The sequence below is a fragment of the Pelodiscus sinensis genome, chromosome 6 (genome assembly GCF_052426305.1).
Source record: "Pelodiscus sinensis isolate ZL-2025 chromosome 6, ASM5242630v1, whole genome shotgun sequence".
Lineage (NCBI taxonomy): Eukaryota > Metazoa > Chordata > Testudines > Trionychidae > Pelodiscus > Pelodiscus sinensis.
This window is the reverse complement of record NC_143057.1, coordinates 62,491,160-62,513,523: the sequence shown is the minus strand read 5'-3', so window position 1 is coordinate 62,513,523 and position 22,364 is coordinate 62,491,160. Positions and strand designations below refer to the sequence as shown.

Below are 22,364 nucleotides of genomic sequence, written 5' to 3'. Positions count from 1 at the left end.
TCAATAAAAATAAAAACAAAGGCAATACTGTCACAACAAAGCAAGGACTGAACATATTTGAGCATCACTGCATGGATGGGATACAATGTTGTTTACTTCTATCCCTTTTTGCAGTAGAAGTATTTAGGTAATATGCAAAAAAAAAGTTATTTGCAATTCACCTCAAGAAATATGTAAACTGAGACTCCTCATACCATTACAGAAAACAATAGGTTTAACCAGTGTGTCAGAGCCTTAAAATTGTCTCCTATCCTTTCACTCTAATGTATCTTTCCCCTTATGTAACTCCTTCATCTTTATAAACAAAAACTACTGTGGACACTATGTTCTACCTTCCTTCTATAACATTTGCAAGACATCTATAAGAGAGGAGACATAGAGCTACTTAATCAGCATCAAAGAAGTGGCAAAGTGAAACAGTTATCCTTGCTCCCAAGTCCTATGGCCTGAGAGCAGCATCTTTCAAACGATGCCCAGATCTAGCCTTCAAAGAAGCTGCAAACGAGACATCTTCCACAGACATACTGTAGAGTTTATCAGACAACTTCAGTACATGCATTCTTGTTGACCTGCTTATCTGGCTTCTTCAAAAAAGTTTTTAGTTTTTCTATCTTTCCTTGAACCATGTCTGAACAAAATCCTAATCTCAAGCAGACACATGAGAGATCACATACTACTGCATAGTCTGGAATTCTTGGGCCCAAGCTGCTATGCCAGGTTTTTTTTCCTTCTGTGATAAAGATCATCAACTGCTTTGAATGCAAAAGACTCCAGCTTTTGATGAGTTACAGGCCATTTCAGAATATTCCCCCCAAGATGTGGGATAAAGGACTGCTGAAAGAATCTTCCACTGCTCCAGAAATCCTGATTCCACAGAGAAGCTCAACAACTCTAATAATGAACTATTCCTTGAAGCACTGTAATCCTACCCCCTACCTTGAAATGTGTGCTATGCAACATACTTATTTTTATAAAGTAAGTAACACACCAGTAGACATAAAGAGCAATATGCTTCCCTCCACATGAGAAACAGAGGAAAGAAAGGCAGAACAGGCCTTCCATCCTTTAAAAGGAGGTGAAAAGAGCAGCATTCTACACAAAGGATAAACTTACTCCACATGGCATTATTTTTTCCTGGTTCTATCTCAGCACCATTGGAGTTACCTTGCAGCTTCTCTTACACAGTTTGGTTGTTTTCTGATGCATTTTCTTTCAGGAAAAATATATTAGAGGCATAGTTGCCTGCTTGGCAGGAACAATAAGAAGCAAGGATATCCTAAGGACACCCAATCTACTATTCGATGTCTAAACTTTCTGAGTTGTCATTCATGTATGACAACTTTTCCCATATCTAATTTGAGAAATACTTGCCATCCATTTTTAAGCTAACATCTTCACTGACTTCAATAGGAAGTGCTACTTAAAAACAATGACCCATTATCACCATCCAGCTATATCTTCTAAAACTGACCCTTCCCTATTTTGTAGCACTGCTATCTGAACAGTAGATCAGGTTTTTTTCAACTCGTTCAAGAAAAAATCAGAAGGCTTGCTCTCCTCTGAAACTGGAAAACAATATGGAGTGTTGCAACTGATTTGAATGGAAGAGCTGAGACAATACTCAGCACTTTTAAAAATCTCACCTGCAGGATTCTGTACTTCCTATAATGATGGGCTCCTTATAATTAGTGCCCGCTAGATTACAAATCCAGTGTAAGAAAGGTTTATCATACAAAGCAACTTTTGCTTAAGAGGACGTGGCTTCTTAAGTGTTTAGCTACATGCAAATCTTCTGTCAATTCTTCTTCTAAATGTCTTGGAAAGGGAAATTTCAGTGTAATCTAAAATATTCTAGTTACCGTATTTTCCGGCATATAATACGACTTTTTATACTAAAAAACATCCCCCAAAAATCGGGGGTCGTCTTTTATGCCGGGTATAAACATACAGGTAGTCCCCGACTTGCAGGTACGAACGGGGCTTTTCTCGCCCCGGAGGACACGGACTGCGGGACCTCGCGGTCCCGCCGCCCGTGTACTCCGGGGCGAGAAAAGCTGCTCCGCGTCTCCCTGGTCTGCAGACCAGGAAGACACGGAGCAAAGCCACGGAGGGGCTCGGGCAGCGGGACAGCCGAGGCACACCTGGGCTGCCCCGCTGCCCGAGCCCCTCCGCGGCTTTGCAAAGCCTCGGGGGAAGCCGGCAGCGGGACAGCCCAGACGCGCCGCGGCTGTCCCGCTGCCGGCGTCCTCAGAGCCTTTGCTCCCAGTGTCCCTGGTCTGCTGGAGACGGTCCCGCGCCTCTGTGGCTTTGCCACTTGCCACTGCGGCTTTGCTCCCCGTGTCCCTGGTCTGCTGGGGGAGGCGGGGTGCAGCTAGTGCGACCCCCCCCCGAGCAGACCAGGCTTTTGTTGTGGACCCTGGGACAGAGCAGCTGGGGCGCTGCCGGTTGGCCTCTTAAGGGGGGGTAGTCTTATACGGCGAGTATAGGCGAAAACCTATGTTTTAACTAGAAAATTAGGGGGTCGTCTTATACGCCCAGTCGCCTTATACGCCGGAAAATACGGTACTACTATTTCACAGAACACTAGATCACTGATGGTTATGATTAACGTGTCTTAAACACACTAGGAAAGAATCAATGCCCACAAAACAGATATTAGACAGGATCACAAAGAAAAAACAGTTTCTTGCCATTTCAACCAGAAAGGGCATTGTCTCAACGACTTGATTACCTGCATCCTGCTTCAAAGGCCTTTTAAGACTGCACTTGAAAGAGAGTCCTCTGAACTGTCATTCATGCTAAAATTCAACACTTTACACTTAAGTTTGAATAAAGACTCTAATTATCTTACCTATTACAAAGATAGCTTCCCCAATTATCACCTCTAATATCATTAGCTCACAGACATTTACCTCCCCCCACCCTCCTTCTGTTCTGAAATTTGATTTGTCCTTTTCATGTGTTCATTTTTTTAATTGTATCCTTTGGTATATATGGTTATGACAATTTTCTTCCACTATTTGATCTGAGGAAGTGGGTCTGGCCCACGAAAGCTCATCACCTAATAAACCATCTTGTTAGTCTTTAAAGTGCTACATATTCTTTCCTAAAACAAAAAAACAGGACTAAGTGAGACAAGTGGAAATTTGCCATTTTAACAAGCTGATGCAGGAATGAACTCGGGAAAGCAGCCCCCACATAAAACTACAAGAAATCAGAAATTTTCCAAGTTGTTGTTTTCTCCAGTTGAGGAGTTCCTACCAGTAGAAGCTATCTACTGACTATACTCAGGTCAGCCTGCCTACATGCCCTCTTTGAACAATGCTGCTTTGGCCACATGTAGGACCCTGGACAGAAGAGATGTTGGGGCCACTCTGGCCTAGCCCCTCAGAAGTTTCAATCCCCATTGAATATGGAAGCTTTAAGATGGAAGGATACACTGTCAGATAAGATTCATTTAAAAGGAAGGGTTTATATTTGAAACCTAATGTAATCAAGTCCAATGGGTCACCACGTACTGGGGAGGAAGAAGAGCAGACAACATCGCATCCTCTGAAACTAACAAATTGAAAAAGTGTTGACTAAAAGAAATGAATGAATTAACTTGCTATTCATTTTTCAAGCAGAAAGGGGAATGTGAGAAAGATGACAAATTAAAGGAAAAGCTTGTTTCTCTCATTTAGGCTTTTTTTCATCTTCTTACAGTTGGGAGTTTGAGTATTCAGATGAGGAAGAATAAAGAACAGCTGTAGTGTGAAGCCAGATGAAATGCAAAGCCAAAGAAGTATAATGATGTGTAACAGAAACCAAAGAGGAATTCATAAAATGCAGAGGCTTTATTAATGTACTCACCTTCCTTGGCCCTCCTTTACTCCAGAAATCATCAGTCATATACTGTGCTTTAATTACTACTGTATGTTAGATAAAAATCAGCCAAAATACACATTGTTGGGCATGATTTCAGTGAGGAAAACTATAAGGCTACGTCTACACTGGCAGCTTCTTGTGGAAGAACAGTTGTTCTTCCGCAAAAATTTGCTGGCTGTCTACACTGCACGAGCGTTCTTCCAGAAGTAAATGTAGAGTAAAGTGTTGTAAAACAGGGCTTCTTCCGAAAGAATTAGTCCTCTCCCCACCAGGAATAAGCCCTCTTGCGCAATAGCTCTTCCAGAAAATGGCAGTGTAGACAGGCAACATGAATTTCTTGCGCAAGAAGCCCCTATGGTTAAAATGGCCATCAGAGCTTTCTTGCAGAAGAAAGTGTCTACACTGCCATGGATGCTCTTGAACAAAAGCACATGCCAGTGTAGATGCTCTCTTGTGGAAGAGTTTTTGCACAAGAACTCTTCCGCAAAAGAGTTCTTGCGCAAGAATCTGCCAGTGTAGACATAGCCTTGCAACAGTATAGTCACTTGTCCTTCACATCTATCAATCACACGGACATACATGCTGTATGAAAGTAATTAAGCTGTAAATGGTTATTTCAGGAATACCTTAGAAAATGTTAATTAGGAGGAATTGACGCCTCTTTTTTCTTTAGACCAACCTGAAGTTTAAAAGTAACAGAGTTCTTTGTGCAACTACCAATGATGTCATTTACTGAGCAGCGAAACAGCAGTTATTAGAAAGATCTGTCACATGATCAATTCCACATCATTGTGAATGGGTGTGGTATTTAAGATGGTTTGCTGACATTCCACAGGGGGGAGGCTTGTACTGATGATGCAGTGTAGTGCAAAAGAGATCAGGATCACAATCTATATATTTAAAAAATGAGACATTTAAAGGCAAATGCTATTTTATTATATTTTTGTTAATTTTAACATCTGCTAAAACAACTCTTCCACTATATTTTTAAATGCTTAACTGAATTTGCCGTATGACCAGAATGTCATCTTCTGCTGGCATAACACCCAAAGAAGAGTGATTGTGCAAGCATATGCTCTCCTATGGGGATAAATCCTCCATATGCCATTGGAGGGCAGTAGTGGAATTTTCTGGCACAGTGAGGTCAATTTGCAATAATCTGACACAATGAAGTTTATAATTCTACCTTGACTGAAGGACTAAGACTAGATTACATGACCTCTCAAGGTCCCATCCTCCCAAGGTCCCAATATTCTATGAAGCAAATATAACAGGTTTTATAACTAAAGTAGGTCTAATTTTGCAGGTACAACCACTTGTTGATTCAAATACAGAGGATTAACTATCAGATTTCCAAACACAATCAGGCAGTTAGATGACTAAATATTATTTGCACCACAATTAACAGTAACTGTAAAAGTGGATGCATAGCTGAAGCTTTTTACAAAACTGGCTCAAAATATCCTCAGCATTGCTAGTGTCTATGTAGCTTAATTGGCAATATTCTTGGTTCAGGGTCACTTGAAGTAGTTCGATACCCAGTACTGACGACTCACTGAAATGATAAGGTGGGTTGGTTACTCAGAAGGAGAAATCCTTTAAGACAAAGGTGGGCAATAAAATGGCAGTGGTTAGCCCCTGGTGGGCCACTGCTATATTTACCTGCACTTCCGCAGGTACCAGTAATTGCAGCTCCCATTGGCTGCGGATTGCCATTACCGGACAATGGAATTGGTGGGAAGCGGCACAAACCAGAAGACAGCTTTCCACAGTTCCCATTGGCCAGGAACAGAGATCCGCAACCAATGGGAACTGTGATCACCCGTATCCGTGGAGGTGCAGGTAAATTTAGTAGTGGGGCCCGTCAGGGACTAACCCTGCCATACTAGATTCAGTCCATGGGCCAGTATTTGCCCAACCCTGCTCTAAGATATACTCTGAAATTGGTATCCCTTTCCTCATTAAAAAAATAAAATAAAAAAAATTCCATAGTAATGGTCTAAATGCTATTTACAGCAAGGATTACTGTAGTGTTTGGAACCATTACTGTAGAATATCATCTAAAAGCAAACAAACAAAAAAGTGTACCGTGTCAAACTACTCGCATATACAGTAAAAGTTATCCTGTACTTTACTAACCCGATAGCTCATAAACTGGTATTTCTGATTTTCATTCAAAGTCCAGTATAGTTTGGTTGGCACAGGGCCAACAGGCTCCCTATTTGGCTCCACCTGTCTCCCTGGAAGAGGTGACATGCCCCTTGTGTTCGTACGCAGAGGAATGACCTTGGAGGCTTCATGTGCATACCTGCCTCACCTGCTAACTACGCATTTCCCATTGGCCAGGAACTGCAGCTAATGGGAGCTATGGGACTGCATCTGCACTGCCTAACCATGCCTCTGACTAAGAACACCAGGGATATGTTATTTGAGCACCACCTGGCTTTCGCACCCCAAAACCCCTCCTATGTCCCAAACCTTTGCCCAAAGTCCCCTCCCACACCTAAATTCCCTCCCAGAGCCTGTACCCCACAAGCTCTCACACACCCAACTCCCAGCCCTGAGTTCTCCCACCCACTCACTCACACAAACTTCCTCCCTCTTTGCTAACCTGCTTTTTTTATTTATCGGCACACCCCACTCCTCCAACATGCCAGATAACAAAACATTTACTATATATATAAAATGCATTAGAAGGTTACCACCAGATGGTATTTTACATATGTCTACGCAGCAAAGAAAAACCTGCAGCTGGCCCACACTAGCCTACAATACTCTTGAGCTAGAGCCTGGGCTCTGGGACCCTCCCATCTTGCAGGGTCTTGAAGCCCAAGCTTAAACCTGAGCTCAGAAGTTTACACAGCAGCAAATCAGTCCCACAGCCTGAGCCTTGTGAGACTGAGTCAACTGTCAGTGGGTAAGCTGTGCTTTATTACTTTGCTTTGTAGGTCTACCCTTAGTCCTCAAGCCTGAAAACTGGATCCCAAAGGGGGCACTTTCCTTCTGTCACCTCTATCTTGGGTAGATGTTAAAGATCCAAACACACATTTTATCATGTGAGTTCTAGTTAACTGAAAAATAGTTGAAAATAGTTTGCCTGGCAAGCAATATTGTTTTGTGATGCTGGTGTTGTGGCTTTATTTAATTTCTTAGCTGACAACTTAAGTGTAAAAGAACTTGCCAATGTTATTGCACTTCCAAACTGTTGTAGGATTTCCTTCTGGTAACCATGTATTACGCCTACCCACTACTTCTATACTGGAGCATTTAACACCAGATACATTCTTGTCAACATAAAGAAAAGCTTAATAATCTTCGAGCAGCTGTCTGATGGTATAAAATTGTCAACACATGCTTTTGAATATTACAATATAAGAATTCAATCATTCTTTTTAGGGGAATAACATACATATTAAGTAAAAGTTTCTAATAATGTTAATAGGAATACTCAAACGTGGTTATGCTATTTGTTTTCAAAAATGTCCATAATGTGAGCTGTATGAATATAGAGGGAAGAGTTCAGTTTAAACAAAATTACTCCAAAATTTTATCTTTTCCTGTAAGATAAAAAATAAACATGTGCTTAAATATTTTGAGATTTTAAAAAGTATAATGTTTAGAGACCGAAACAACCGTAGCTATCAAAGGAACTAATACACAGACTCTTTCAGTAATATGCCTAATTTGCATTTTGTGCCAGACTACATTTTTTTATATCATTCCATTTTAAACATTTCAGTAGAACATTTTTGCATCTTTCCAACTTTTCTCCCCATCCAGTGAGGTTTAATGAGGTATCGAAGCAATGAATGAATCTTTGTTCAATATAGCCTGCATTTTAAAGTATCTTTTTCTTTCAATATTTTGTCCCAATGAATGTTGTCTACTTTTGTGAATTATTTTTATGCAGTCCTTCTGGGGATAATTACTGTTCTCACTCCCTCCGGCTAGCCCCACACAAAATAATGCAATCTTTGTCAGAGCCCCGTGTAGGACAGTGAAACGGCAATGGAAACCATCTTCCATTGACAGTTGAGTATTTTCTGAACTCTACTTTCTGATGGTGAAGTACCATGATCAGGGCTCGACAATTAGGACAATCTATTCGCCCATGGCAAGTAGATGTTAGCCCGATGCGGCCGCGCAGCACGGTCTGCGCATGCACAGCGTGCCAAACCACGCAGCTGGCGAGCAGGGCTCGCTGCCACTTGTCAAGCCCTGATCATGATTATGTACATTGTTTAAACAGACTACTAAAGAATAGTCTGTGTCAAAGAGGGAAAACTATTTAAACTTCAGAGTGTCTTTGCTGTACAACTTGGACACTTGTCACCTCAACTGTTGCATCCCTTAGTTCAATGGTTCTCAACCAAGGATTCAGGGTCCCTCAAGGGATCACAGGCAGGTTTCAGGGGCTCCACCAAATTGGGCCAGCCACAGTGAGTGTAGACAGAAAGCCTCACATATTGGAGCTGAAGTCCAGAGCCTGAGCTCCACTACTTGGGGTTGAAGCCAAAAACTGAGCAATGTAGCTTTGTGGGAGCCACTGTGGAATGTGGAACCAGGCAACTGCCCTGTTTGCTACCCCCTAATTCTGGTCTGTGCTTTAATAGTACAAAAATCAATTGTGTGGCACAGATAGGATGTGGAGCTTTAATAGAATGCTGAGGGTGTGTCAGAAAGAAAAAGATTGAGAGCATGTGCCTTAGTTTATTTTGTTTTTCTGCAGTTGTGAGCAGCTCAACTTGAAAAAGTTCTAAGCAGAGTAAAATTGTATTTCATCTTATTAGTTTGAAATTGCAGAAAAAGCCTTAATCTCAATTCTTCAGTAATCAAGTGTGCTAGATTAAACCATAAAAATGTGTCATATGCACAATATTAAACATTTAAAAAATCGTACCCATCCACATTGCCCTTTTCTGTGGGCCAAATTATACACTTTGTTAAACCTGTGAAGCCCCACTGACCTCAGAATGTGACTCTACTGAGGGACTAGTGCTCTGATCTTCTATGGAGACCTCACTTTTAGCTCCAAGCTCACTAGTCAAAAAATTATGAGAACTACCGGGAATTTTCTGATGCTTAGGGCCCTGCTTTATCATGCAGGAAATCCAGGTTAAGTTTAGCCTCTGTGTCTACTAACAACCTGGGTTCAGTGCCCAATCATAGTCCTGCATTCTTTATCTATTCATCAGGATATGTCTGAAATATGTGCAGATGCCTCTCTGTCAGACTAAGCCTGGTCAATGATCTTCACAGAATATAGGAAGGCTGTTAATAGTTGTCCCAACTAAACTTAGCTAAGTACAGTAAAACTCCATTAGTCCGGCATCCAATGCTCCAGGACTCCTGATGGTCCGGCACCATCAGGAACCCGGAAGTGCTGGGGCAGCCGGACAGGCTTCCCCCATTCAGCTGCTGCTGAAACTGACCAGCAGCTGAATCGGGGAAGCCGGGAGCAGAGCAGCTGGGGTGCTGCTGGATTGGTCTCGTAGCACTGCCCCTCGGGGCTGCGGGACCAACCCAGCAGCACCCCCGCTGCTCTTGGGGACGCCTGGGGCAGAGCAGCTGGAGTGCTGCCGGGTTGGTCTGGCAGCGCCAAAGGACGGCGCTGCGGGACCAACCCGGCAGGACCCCAGCTGCTCTGCCCCAGGGGTCCCCAAATCAGCCTCTGGTGAAACAGATCAGCAGCTGATTCCAGGAAGCCCCAGGCAGAGCTGCTCTGCCCGGGGCTTCCTGGAATCAGCCGCTGATCTGTTTCAGCAGTGGCTGACTTGGCAGGACCCCAGCTGCTCTGCCCCAGGGGTCCCCGGGTTGGTCCCGCAGGGCCGAGGGGCAGCGCTACGGGACCAACCCGGCAGCACCCCAGCTGCTCTGCCCCAGGCAACTGGATTCAGCCTGCTGGTGAAACTGACGCTGCTGGTCAGTTTCAGCAGCGGCTGAATCCCGACGCCTGGGGCAAAGCAGCTGGGGTGCTGCCGGGTTGGTCCCGCAGCCCCGAGGGGCAGCGCTACGAGACCAACCGGGCAGTACCCCAGCTGATCTGTCCCAGGTGTCCCCAAGAGCCGCCGTAGCGCCGCCCCTCGGTGCTGCAGGACCAACCCGGCAGCACCCCAGCTGCTCTATTGCAGGCATCCCCGATTCAGCTGCTGCTCAAACTGACCAGCAGCAGCTGAATCAGGGACGCCTGGGGCAGAGCCGGACTATCGTAAGGGGGGGCTATGAGGGGACTGGGGTGGCATCCCCTCCCACCCCACTTCAGAGCCCTCATAGCCCCCCCTTCTGATAGTCTGGCATATCTGATAATCCGGCACCCCCTGGGTCCTAAAGGTGCCGGATTATCGGAAGTTTACTGTACTGTGTAATACAGTAGACTTCCGATAATCCGGGACCTAGGTGGTGCTGGATTATCAGATATGCCGGACTATCAGGAGGCACTATAAGCTGGTTATATATATATATACACTGTATACATTATATACTGTATATAAAGTGTTCTTAACCCTTTTTATTGTACATACTGTATACAGTATACTGTAATGTTTTAGATTTTTAAGCCTTTTTTACCCTTTTTGCTCAGTTCAGCTGCTGTCACTGTTACCTTGTGACACATTTTTGGCCGAAGCTCACTCACTAGGCTCTTGCCATTTTGACGCCAGACTATTGGGAGTGCCGGACTATTGGATGCCGGACTATTGGAGTTTTACTGTAGTAGCAATCATAAACTGTACCCACTCTATACAGGGACTCATGAGTAACCTGTTTTCAGAAGTTTAAACCAGGATGAGATTTTTAATATAAAATGTAAGGTATTGCATACATTTCTTCACCCTACTTAAACAGTGATATTATCAATTTCCTTTAGACATAAATGGTATGCTCATTCCACACCAACACCACATCGAAATGCAGGTTGCTGCCTCCCTTTTTTAATAATGAGAACTGCCTCCCTCCCAAGGATGGCACGGCCTTTATCACAGGATGTGTCTATAGGTCTGGAAAAACTAGTTAGTCCTAGTTTCAGGCATTTTCTGTGTTAAAACCAGTTTGTTTAATATATACCACATTATACTTAGTTTTAGTTATCAATTCAAGTTGCAGGTACACAAGGCAGTAAATTCAGACATTAATTTAGGGTCTTTACAAATAAAAAGTAAAATTGCAGTGGCACCAAACTAATATGTAATGGTTGTATTGAACATTGGAATGGTTGTATAGTTACTGTTTAGCTATTTTTTTTTCAAGGAAGCTATGCATGTCATGATTCATTTCAGTATTACAGTATATAAACAAAATTCAAACATTCAATTATATGGAAACAATGATAATGAAGAGTCATAGTCCTGAAACATTAAGCAATGAGAAGCGTGCAGGGTTACAGACTACTAGTCCATGTCCACGTCCACGTCCACTTGCCCATTCAGCATTCCGGAGCAGAATACTAACTTTGATGTAATAGATAAACTGAGTCCGTTCCTCAGTTTTGAATGGATATATCCAAAGTTTGAAAAGATGGCTCGAAACTGATGTAAGAACTACTAGTTCTATGAAGTAAGATGAAATATCTGCATTCTTCAAGCTCTTCCACCATATTATAAGAAAAATTTCTTCTTTAATAGTGGATGAAAACATTGATTTCTTTTCTTTTAAATGCAAGTAAATATGCAAGTAAGGATTTTTGCTAAGCAACCACTGACTTGTAATTTCTTCTTGTTCAGATGATGATTTCTTTTCTGCATATTCTGAATGAGGGAAGTTGACCAATAAGCATACAGGAGTAATTTGTCTCCTGAAATCTCTTTTGTACTTTTACTGTGTGTGGTGCAAGATTTTCATTATCAGTAGATCCAAACATATTTTTCATGCAACAATTGTTTGTGTCCCCCTTTGGAATGTGTCAAGTGCTACAACTGGTTTCATCTTACCGATCATGTTCTTTGCTTCCACTAAATCTCTTGATGATTAATTAGACTGATCATTCTATCTTCAAGTTCTGACTTATGATTACTTGAAACCCTGAGATAATAAGGCCAGTTTTTAATGTATGTTTTCAAGCATGTTATATGGCTGTTCTATTATGTGTTACCAGGGATTTGGCGTTTTACAGATTTGATTTTTTTTTTAACTGGGCTGATGGGGATTATAAAAATACTTTTGTAAATCTAAAACATATTTCAGCAGCTTCCTTTGGAATAAGGTCTTGTTCAAGTAGAGTTGGCCAATCTGATGCACATCCAAATGTAAGCAAAGTGTCATCATCTTCCACATCACTTCCCATATTTTGCATCTTTTTCTTTTTGTCTGCCAGTTAGGCCTTAATAACACAACTCTACAGTTTATTTGCTAATGCCTTAGTCCCTCTTTCTTGTCAGCATAACATAGTACTTTCCAATCATCTTACTGCTTACAGTATCACATACTGCTACATAAACTTCAGTTTTCTCTATCTGCACCCACTTAGCTATTACTGGGCCATTGTGCACATTACACTAGCCATCTTGTATTAATGTAACTCCTTTTCTATGCAATTCATTGTGTGCTTCCACCCATAAGCCATCTGTGACTGTAACTAACGTTTCACTTGCTATCTGTTTTTGATTGATGTTTTGTAGCCTGGCCTCAAGCAGCTGATCATTGCTTGAAAAGTTGGATGCTTAGTAACAAAAAAAAGGGGGTGGGAAGGAGGGGAAATATTACAGATGTAAAAATAATTCTACAATTTTCAAGTTTACTTTTTATTTCTAATTTGGAATTGTTTTTGTTACAAATGTATCAATTTGTGATAGAAACATGTGATGCTACTTTGGACAACCTTGATCTGGTTTTCTTTTGATGTATTTGGCAATATGGTATTATCAATACCTTTGTACTCCCAGTCTGATTCTGGGTTCTTTCATACGTTTAGCCTAAGTCAGTAGTTCTGGTGTCGTTTTGTTCATTATATTGTATTTTGCAAAAATGTTTCCTTGTATGGTCTCTGCCTTCCCACTAACTTTTTCTTTGAAGTTTCTGTATCTAAGACTCTGCCATATTCATGATCTTTCTCAAAACACTTAGGAATTGGGCTCATGTTGAAATACTCTGACCTGAATCCCTGTACTCATTGAGTTCAGGTGCTCAGCCTGCCAGATCAAGAGACAGAGTACAGGACAGGTAGTTTGGCAGTTTATCTTAAAGTGATGAAACTTCCAAATCTGGTAATTCTCTTGTTTATTAACAAACACATAATTTTCATTGTTAAACAAAAATTCCTTGATTCACAAGCTTCCATTTGTGTTTGAGATAGCCAAGGCACTGATATACAGCTTTAGGGTGATTTTTTCCATTTAATTCAAATTAAACAGACCATATTAATGCAAAATGATTACCAAGATGCTAAAAGTCCTGCTGTAATTTTCATTTGTATATTCTAAGAATTTATTTTCCAGTATCCCAGTTGAAATTAGTATTTACCAGCACCTTGTCCTAAACTAGCTTCCTCCACTATTTTTCTTTCCACTATATCTCCATCACATTGTCCTTCTTCCAAATGAAGAGCATAAGGTGTTGAGCAAGAGAAACTATGGATCAGCTAGAAGCAGATGCTTCATCCACTGTGAATCTAACACCTTTGCACTGGGGTGCATCCCAGCCACAATACACCTAAATTATTTTTTTAATACCAGGACAACTCAAAGGAGATTTCAAAATTTTTTCTCCATACATGGCAGCAAAGCCCAAAGTCAACACAAAAAAATTGGTAATATGGTCTTTATGAATGCTTCTCTATACTGAAAATACACATGTTGCTGTTAAGAGGTGTCAACTGATCTAATACTACCAAGAACACACACCTGGAAATGCTTAGCTTCAGCTGCTCCCACATTCTCAGTCAACATATCCATAATACATAGTAATGAATCACTGTATCTTTGAGGCAGTATTGATTTATAAGAATGCTGGCATACAGAGATATGCCATAGTGAAAATAAGGGCCTGTCCTGAAATTTAACACTTTTGTATTATTTTTCCTCACATAGATCAGATTGGAATTCTAAAGGATCTATTTGGTCATTGACATACAAATCATAATTCCCAATGAGGTCACTTGGAATTACTCCTAAAAAACCCATCCCTTAGCACCATATTTTTCAAGTTCTCTTTATACTGAAAAGATTATTTGCAAAGGAAGAGAGGGGCAGGGAGAAGGACAGGCTTGTGCCGTTTCTTGCTTCTTTATGATCTATGCGAAGGCCCTACATTGTTTTCCCCACCACCACCACCTGTTCACTTTTACCTTCAAAACAATAAGGCTTGTATTTTCTGGTTTTGCTGTAGGTCTTCTTGGAGGACCCAAACATGTAGACTGGGAGCCTTCCTAGCCCTTAACTGAATGCTCGGGGTCTTGAATCTTTGAGAAAGATCTTTTCTTCCAACTGTTAAGTATATGAGTTAAACAGATTTTAACAAAAGCAAATGATAAACAAAGGGTTTTAAAACATTTTGAATAAAAGTCCCATCTCTTTTCAGTTAGTGAAACCTCATTATGTTCTTCAGAAAAAAAGGAAGGCATGACCTGATATTCTAACATTAAAAGGAAGGGGAGAGAGAAAGGAAAAGAAAAACCCCAACATCTCAGCCCTTTATCCAGGATAAAAGAAGTATATAAAAAAGGGGGTCTTTTTACTTCACAATGAATTAAATGAATTGAAGTAATACAAGCGAAGGACTGAACCCTTAAACTTAATGACTTTCAAACTATGGCAGGAAGAAGAAGAAGAAACCTATGTGCATTCTTCTGTTTTTTAAACCCTGTTTTAATTTATTACTTGTGTTAATATTATGGAGTACCAGGAAAGATTCTTTATCCTGTTACTAGCACATTGTAAGTGTAAATCCAGAAAAAGCCACCTGAAATAAGCAAATACTGAAAATTGAGTCTCTAAAGTATTTGAAATTATACATTCTGCAAAACATACTTATCAGGAAAAAGTACAAACAAGAACTAGAGAAGTGAAAAGACTTCAAGGGAGTAATACAAAGGATGAATTTGTGCCACTTAACAAGCCTATAGTAGCCGTTGTTTTAATTTACTGTAGATTTAACCAAACAGATAAATACAGCTTTACTTTGAGCAAAGAGTAAAATGTTAAAATAATTGGGCTGAAAGTGTTCCCACTGAAGTCTATTACAAACATTTCCATTGACTTCAGTAGAAACAGGATGAGCCTTTCATTCAGCAGCAATATCAAAGGTAGGTAAAAGCACTTAATTGCATAAAAGCACTACTCACTCCAATACAGTTAAATTATTTTTAACATTTAAAAACAAGGAATAGTCCTGCATATTAGAACTGCAAAAACGATACTTTGAATAAATGACTATACTATTACTATGTCCACTTCAGTAATGAAAGAAGTATGTGAGTGGTCTGATTTCATTAGTATGGGGTACTGTGTCCAAAAAAGGAGATGGGGTGGAGTGCAGTAAGCAAATTTTGCCAAGATTCACACCTCATGCAATTTTGCACAGGGTGTAAGCCATGGTGGAATCTGGTCTCTCTCATTCTGAAATACTGATGGAAGAATTACAAAAAAGTTGTAAAACTTGGCTTGGCCCAAAAAACTTTCCAAGACCCACCAACTGAAATTTCAATTGGTTTGCAGTGCAGAATTAAGAATGGAAAAACTTAAGATACAATAATGATGATTATTTTTCTACATTTGGATAGCTGTAACTTATAAGTTAGGTGTTGGCAAGCACAGTGGTCTGATTTATAAAACTATGTATTGGCAAAATACTTTCTGCCTTAATTGGGGAAATATTTATTACACGTTTCAAATTCATATATAACATTTGTCCAGCTGCAATCTCAAGATTTGCATTAATCTTTAAACAATGTGGGCAGTTTGTCCCTCCTGGTGTTCACAGGATGTAGACCATCATTTTTCCCAGTCTCTCAAAAACTCCAAAATTGGAGCAAACTGAAAGACTATTATGACTTCTACTTATTTTCCCTTTCAATTCTCTACCCCATGCTATTCATTTGTAGGAAGATGACTTAATATTTCCACAAAAGTAGACTCCAAGAAGAATATGTTTTTGCAGTTTATTAGAAGATACAAATGATGATGTTTCAGTAAACAAATGTGAAAAGTGGCCTTCATAACAGCTTTCACATAATGAGTTTCCAACAAAAGAACAGGATAAATATAATTTATCCTAATTAATTTAATTCTAGCTGTATGCAATATTGTACTTGGTTGCCTCACTTTTCAGGCTAAACTCTGGGCTAATACATAACCTATACAATTCTACTTCAGACAATGGAATGGCAACCATGTACATTAGCACAGAATTTTGCCCTATTATTATTAATGAATTCTTACAATAAACCTTATTATGAGGTTTCTTAGATAACCTTGGGAAAAAATAGATGTTATCAATTTTGGTAAACACAAACCAACAATAATATTTCCATCAATAATAACTGGAATTCACAGACAAGCAAAGTAAGAAAAATGCTACTTGAGAACTTCTTAAGAATTTGAGTTAAGGTTGTTTACTTTGTATGTTTTGACATGGGAGGACAGCTTGTGTTTTTAATTGTTATAAAGCATTAGCTTTTTGAATCTTAAATGTCTACTATCTGACTCCCTCCCCATAATTTTACACAACTGTGAACATTCAGGATTAAAAGTGTTTAAAATAAATACCAATATTATCCATCAAAATAAACTGAATTCTGATAAGCCTGTTTATGTACCAGCAAAGATGTGTCAATTTTATATCTGTGCATGGATTCCCAACTTTTTCAAGCAATGAGCACATTTTCAATTAAAAATATTAATGGGACAAGAAATATCAAATGTTACTCAGTTTGCCTTATCATAACCTATAACAGTAATAAAAAAAAATCCTAAACACACCTTTCCTCAGTATCTGGCCTATTGTCTGAGGAACATTGCCTCCTAAGTAGGAGCCCCTGTGTCAGGAGATACTATATTTATAAATTAGTGGTTACCATGTTTGATCTTTAAGTTTAAAATATGTATTGCAGATACACAATATCATAAAAATAGAGAAAAAATGTTATGAAAAATACTAAGACAGAAATTTAAAACACTTAATTGTCATAATGCTGTTCACCAATTACATTCCACATACAGTAACCTTAATAACCTCAATTCAACTGGGCTGAGACCTACCTTTCCTTTTTGGGGAGCAGTTAGCCCCACAATGAGGTTTTCTTATTGAAAATGTGCCTCATAAAAAGCAAATTTGATTTGTATTTTAGGTATTTGCCTTAGCAAATAAAATAGCGTTAGTTTGTATGTGCAGTGACCCTTTTGTTTTGTTTTTCTGATGGAACTGGCATGTTGCTTATTCTCATCTGTGCAAAATGTATGTGTTTCTTTGCAATATAGTAAACATTTTCTCTTCTTGTGATTAAATAAACTTATTGCATGAAGATTGATTTCAGGTTTCTGTTCAAAATGTCTAAAATTGAAAGATTCAACTCACAAAGGCTTTTAGAGTACATTAATCACTGTATGGCAAATCCCCAGAATCCCAAAGGATGTCTTTAAAGGTCATATTTCTGAATGTGGTGAGAGAGAGAGAAGAGGAGGTTAAATCTGGTATTTAATAGCATGGGAAACTACTGATTCTTTGCTAAAACAACTAATTCTTACCATTTTTAGACTCTTAAGTCTTGGGACTGCAGTTTCTCTCCAGTAGCACAAAGAGAACAATCTACAAATGATTTAAAAAAATCGTATCACAATAATTGTCACAAAATTCAAAAAGATTTTGGATCATTTGCTATACTGTTAGCTAAATAAATGCTTCAGAGGCTAAGACGAAAAGGCATGCAAATTATTCTATCAACATGTGCATTGATATAGCATATGTCTAAGTGCTTCAGTGGTCTAAAGACTTAAATATAGGACAAAGGAATCCCTGGTACCTGAATTTGCAAAGCCCTGTGCTATTCTTAGCACTCTGCACATCTTTGAAGTGCACCATACTTAATGGTTAACCCACTAGACAAGAGGACAAAAATAGATCTTTCTGTACTGAATGTAAAGGTTGTTCATTGTTTCCAGGCTTACTACCAGCTATAATTGTTTGCAATCAAGATAGCAAAAATAAGTCTCACTTTCATAAAATATGATCCAGTGTGGATATTTTTGGAAATAGCATTGCATTACGTAATCCCCTTCTCTCTTTTAAACACATACACACCAACCCACTCCCCCAATTCTTAACTAAGAAAATAATGAATGTCTAATGTTATACCATTTCATCTAAATGCTACATTTTAATTACAGTACTACAATGTAACCCCCACTTTACTTACTATGTACAATTCCTCTCTTTCATCACTGGTGGCAACATTAGTATGTATGGAATAAAATTTCTTATACTAATATTTATATAATTAAGTTTACATAGTGTGTTTACATATATACAATTTAATTAGTTACAACTTTCACACACATACATATTCACAAACACAAGACTGCAAGTTCTTATGAAGATTCTTGTACATAAACATTTCCTTTCAAAGGAGATCACTTAATCTGCATAAAACATTTAGAGTTTGGCTGTTTTTTTTAAATTGCTGCACATGCAAAAATGCAGGAGGTCACTGCAAGAATGACTGCTTTCTAAAAATATACCCCAGCAGTTTGAGAGGAATCCACTGTCAGGGCGGCGAAAAGGGAGATTCATTTTACAAGGGGGAGAAAATCCCACCGAGAGCCAGGCATGCAGGCTAGCACAGCAAACTGCTGTTGGTTTAAAAATTCATTTTTGTGATTAGTATTGCAAAAATGGGAGGTCACAGCTTCAGAAAACTCCTGCATATTTTCCCCATTAATGCATAAAAATGCTACTCCAAAATCCAGCCGTCAAGCAGAAAGAGTTAAGCAAATATGTATACTGCACGTTTCTCCTCTTCTTTAAGAAAGCCTATTTTTGAAATGTGGAGAGGGGCGAGGCAACTGATTTTGCTGCAGCAGAGTCCAGCCAAGGGCAAAAAAGAAATGAAAAGAAACAAAGAAAGAGAGGGAGGGGATGCAGATCTCTCCGAGCTGTGGATTGGAATTGCATATACTTACAGACAAAAGCCCCTGCTCCCTTTCTGTCCTTTCTACATGATCTGAAACACAAATGTGGATTAAAAAGGGGGCAGCGTGCTCCAAAAGGGAATTTATAGTTGGGGAGGGGGAAGTGGGGAGGGTTGGGGGTGTGGGGAAAGAATGACTGCACCTCTTCCAAAGTGCAGCAGCCTTGGAGGAAAAAGAAAAGGGGTGGGGGCGGTTGGGAGAAAGTCTCTCTCCCTCTCTCCCAGGCTGGGGTTTGGTAGCCTGTGCTGGTTCTATGAACAATGAGCTAATTCTGATGGTGGCTGGCTGGCTGCCAGCTCTCCCCCCTCCTCCTCTCGTTACACACACGAACCAGCCCCCCTCCCCCCCATTCCCTCCCTCCGCTTTGCTGCTGCAAAACCAGACTGCTTAGTCTGCAATAATCCTCAACTCAAAGTCCCCCCGCTGTCTAGCAGCCAGAGAGCCCGCCGACCAATCGCTGCGCACGGGCTGCGGGGAGCGCTGGCAACCCGGCGGCAGCAGCCTCGCGGGAGGGGCTGGACTTGGCTCGGCACGGCTCGGCTCGCCCCTCCTTCCTCCCGCCGCGCGGCTGGCCCCGCTGCCTGGGCCTAAGGGCCGGGCTGGGGCGGAGCGAGCGGCCATTGGCTTGCGCGGCCGTCGATCAACTCCCCATCCCCCCCCCCGTTCTCCGGAGAGCGGCTGCTGCTTTCCAGACAAATAATCCGGAGCCGGGCTGGTGGGGTGCCAGGCGGGGAGGCTGGCCAAGGAGCTGCACAGCCGCGGCGCCCTGCCAGCCCCAGCGTGCGGGAGGGAGCCAGCAGCCCGCGCTGTAATAATAAACCTGCCGCGGTAGCAAAGGGCATCTGAGGCGAAGGGGAGGGAGCCGCTGCTGCTCTGCCTGCGCCTGGCTGCGGGGAGAGAAAATGGTGCGCGGGGAGGAGCGCAGGAGACGCAGCCCAGGAACAGGCGCACGCCGCGCCCCTGGCCCGGGAGCTCCGGACAGCTCCCGGGAGGAGCCAGCAGGGCAGAAAGCAGCCTCCTGCCGCCCCCAGACCCAGTCTCTCCCTGGCACAAAGAGGCGCACGCACCGCCCAGGGACAAAGAACCAGACAGAGCAGCGGGGCGAGCACAGCTCCCGTTCCTGAGCAAGTGACTTGGCATGGCGGGGCCAGGATCTGGGCGCGCCCCCTCCTACCTTAACCACAGAAGGCTGGCTCACCGGTACACAGGCGGAAACAAAGGCACAGGCGTATCAGATCCACACACGCAGGTGGCCCAGCAGTATAAAACAGTGCGGTGGCCCATGCTGTAATACAGGTAGGCAGTCAGTGACACAGGGAAAGACACAGAAACACACAGGCAAATGCAGAGCATGGGCACGGCCGCACCATTGAGGCAGCATTGTGGCACAAAGAGACCTAGCACAGCAATGCACCATGCAATTTTGTGTTTGTGCAGCACCCAACAATGGGGTCCTGGTCCATCTTGAGGACTACAGGCCACTGCTGCAATATAAATAATATTTGTATAAAGTGACTGAAATACACTGAAGTAACATGGCATATTGTTCCACAAATCAGCAACATGCAACAGAGGGGCACAAAAGACAACACAAAGACACACACCAGAAGGGCACAAGAACAGAAAAACACAGACAAGGGCACATTGAAATGCAGAGATATAGATAGCTCAGCACCACATAATGATACAAAGCAACACATAGCACAGCGAAGCACAGATACATGACAAAAGTATTTTAAAACACACTACAAATGATTATTGCAGTACTGCAACTGTATCATTTGTGCTAGTGTGCTAAGTAGATTTAAAAACTAGCAAATCAAAAAGCATTCACCATTCACTTTGGTGTAAATGACAACACATGGTAAAGGACAACAGATATGGGACCCTCTCTGTCTAGAACTAGAACCTTAGATTTTCAGAAAGCCTTTGTCAAGGTCCCTCATCAAAGGCTCTTAAGTAAAGCAAGCTGCCATAGGATAAGAGGAAAGGGCCTCTCATGAACTGGTTAAAAGACAGAAAACAAAGGGTAGGTTTAAATAGACAGCTTTCAGAATGGAGAGGTAAATAGTGCTGTCCCCCAGAGGTCTGTTCTGGGACCTATCTTATTCAATATCTTCATAAATGACCTGAAAAGGGGGGTAAACAGGCTGCAAAATTTGCAGATAATGCAAAACTACTCCAGATAGTTAAGTCCCAGGCAGACTATGTAAAGAGATACAAAAGGATCTTTCAAAACCGGGTTACTGAGCAGTAAAATGGCAGATGCTGACAAATGAAAAGTAATGTACACTGGAAAATATAATGCCAAACCAATGCTCCCTCTACTCTTTTTCCATCCACATGTGGACTTTTACCATCTGAGTGCAGAATACTTTTTTTTATGTTCATCAAGGCACCTATAAATGTGCATCACCTGGAGAAACACAAACCTAGCTGCGAACTCTCTGCTAATCATCTGGGCAGCATTGGAATCTCTTCTAAGCACCCGCAAAAGCAAACAGCTTACAACGGAACGCTAATCCCAACTATATATTTTGGCTACATCTAGATTGCATCCCTTTTTTGGAAAAGGGATGCAAATTATACGTATCGCAATTGCTAATGAAGAGGGGATTTAAATCTCCCCCGCTTCATTAGCATAAAAATGGCTGCCGATTTTTTTCGGCACGGAGCTTTGCCGGAAAAAAGAGCCAGTCTAGACGCGGATCTTTTGGAAAATAAACCCTTTTCCAAAAGATCCCTTATCCCTTATTTTAAGAGGGATAAAGGATCTTTCGGAAACGGCTTTATTTTATTCGGAAACGGCTTTTACAAAAAAGGGATGCAATCTACACGTAGCCATTGTGACAGACCCAGGGCAGCAGGCTACTATAGTTTGGTGGAGGACAAATATACAGGAAACTAGGTGAATAGTTTTCTGTTCCTTGAGTGAACTGGCCAGGCACTGCTGCCACATAATCAAGGCAGGCAGGCGCTTGGGGCCAATTAAGAGCTTGCCTGAAGTAGCCAGTTAATCAGGGAATCTGCAGCCAATTAAGGCCTGCTGTAGCCAGTTTAAAAGACACCCCTCTTCCCAGCCCTCCTGGGAAGGGTGGATGAGAAGATTAAAGATTGAGTGTGAAGAGGTACATTGAGAGAGTTAGAAATTGGGATTGTGGAGGAGCTGGAAGGATTCTTCAGGATCTAGGAAGAAGGTACTAGGGGGAATTGTTTGGGGAAGTGGATAGGGAACGACTGGGGCTATGTCTACACTGACGCATTCTCACGTAAAAACTCTTTTGTGGAAGAGTTCTTCTGCAAAAACTCTTCCAGAAGAGAGCATCTACACTGGCATATGCTTTGCGCAAAAGCATCTATGCTGGCGTAGATGCTCTCTTGCAC

The 22,364-nt window shown here is 41.4% G+C and overlaps 1 protein-coding gene across 1 annotated transcript in view; it reads right to left on the bottom strand.

The window, feature by feature from the left end:
* Positions 1 to 19,837, bottom strand: part of NREP (neuronal regeneration related protein) — a 40,066-nt gene extending 20,229 nt beyond the window's left edge. Inside the window, 4 exon segments of the mRNA XM_089779299.1 lie at positions 17,541 to 17,601; positions 18,972 to 18,994; positions 18,996 to 19,012; positions 19,801 to 19,837. Coding sequence (XP_089635425.1) covers positions 17,541 to 17,601; positions 18,972 to 18,994; positions 18,996 to 19,012; positions 19,801 to 19,822 — 123 coding nt within the window. The 5' untranslated portion in view covers positions 19,823 to 19,837.
* Between the last annotated feature and the right edge of the window lie 2,527 nt (positions 19,838 to 22,364).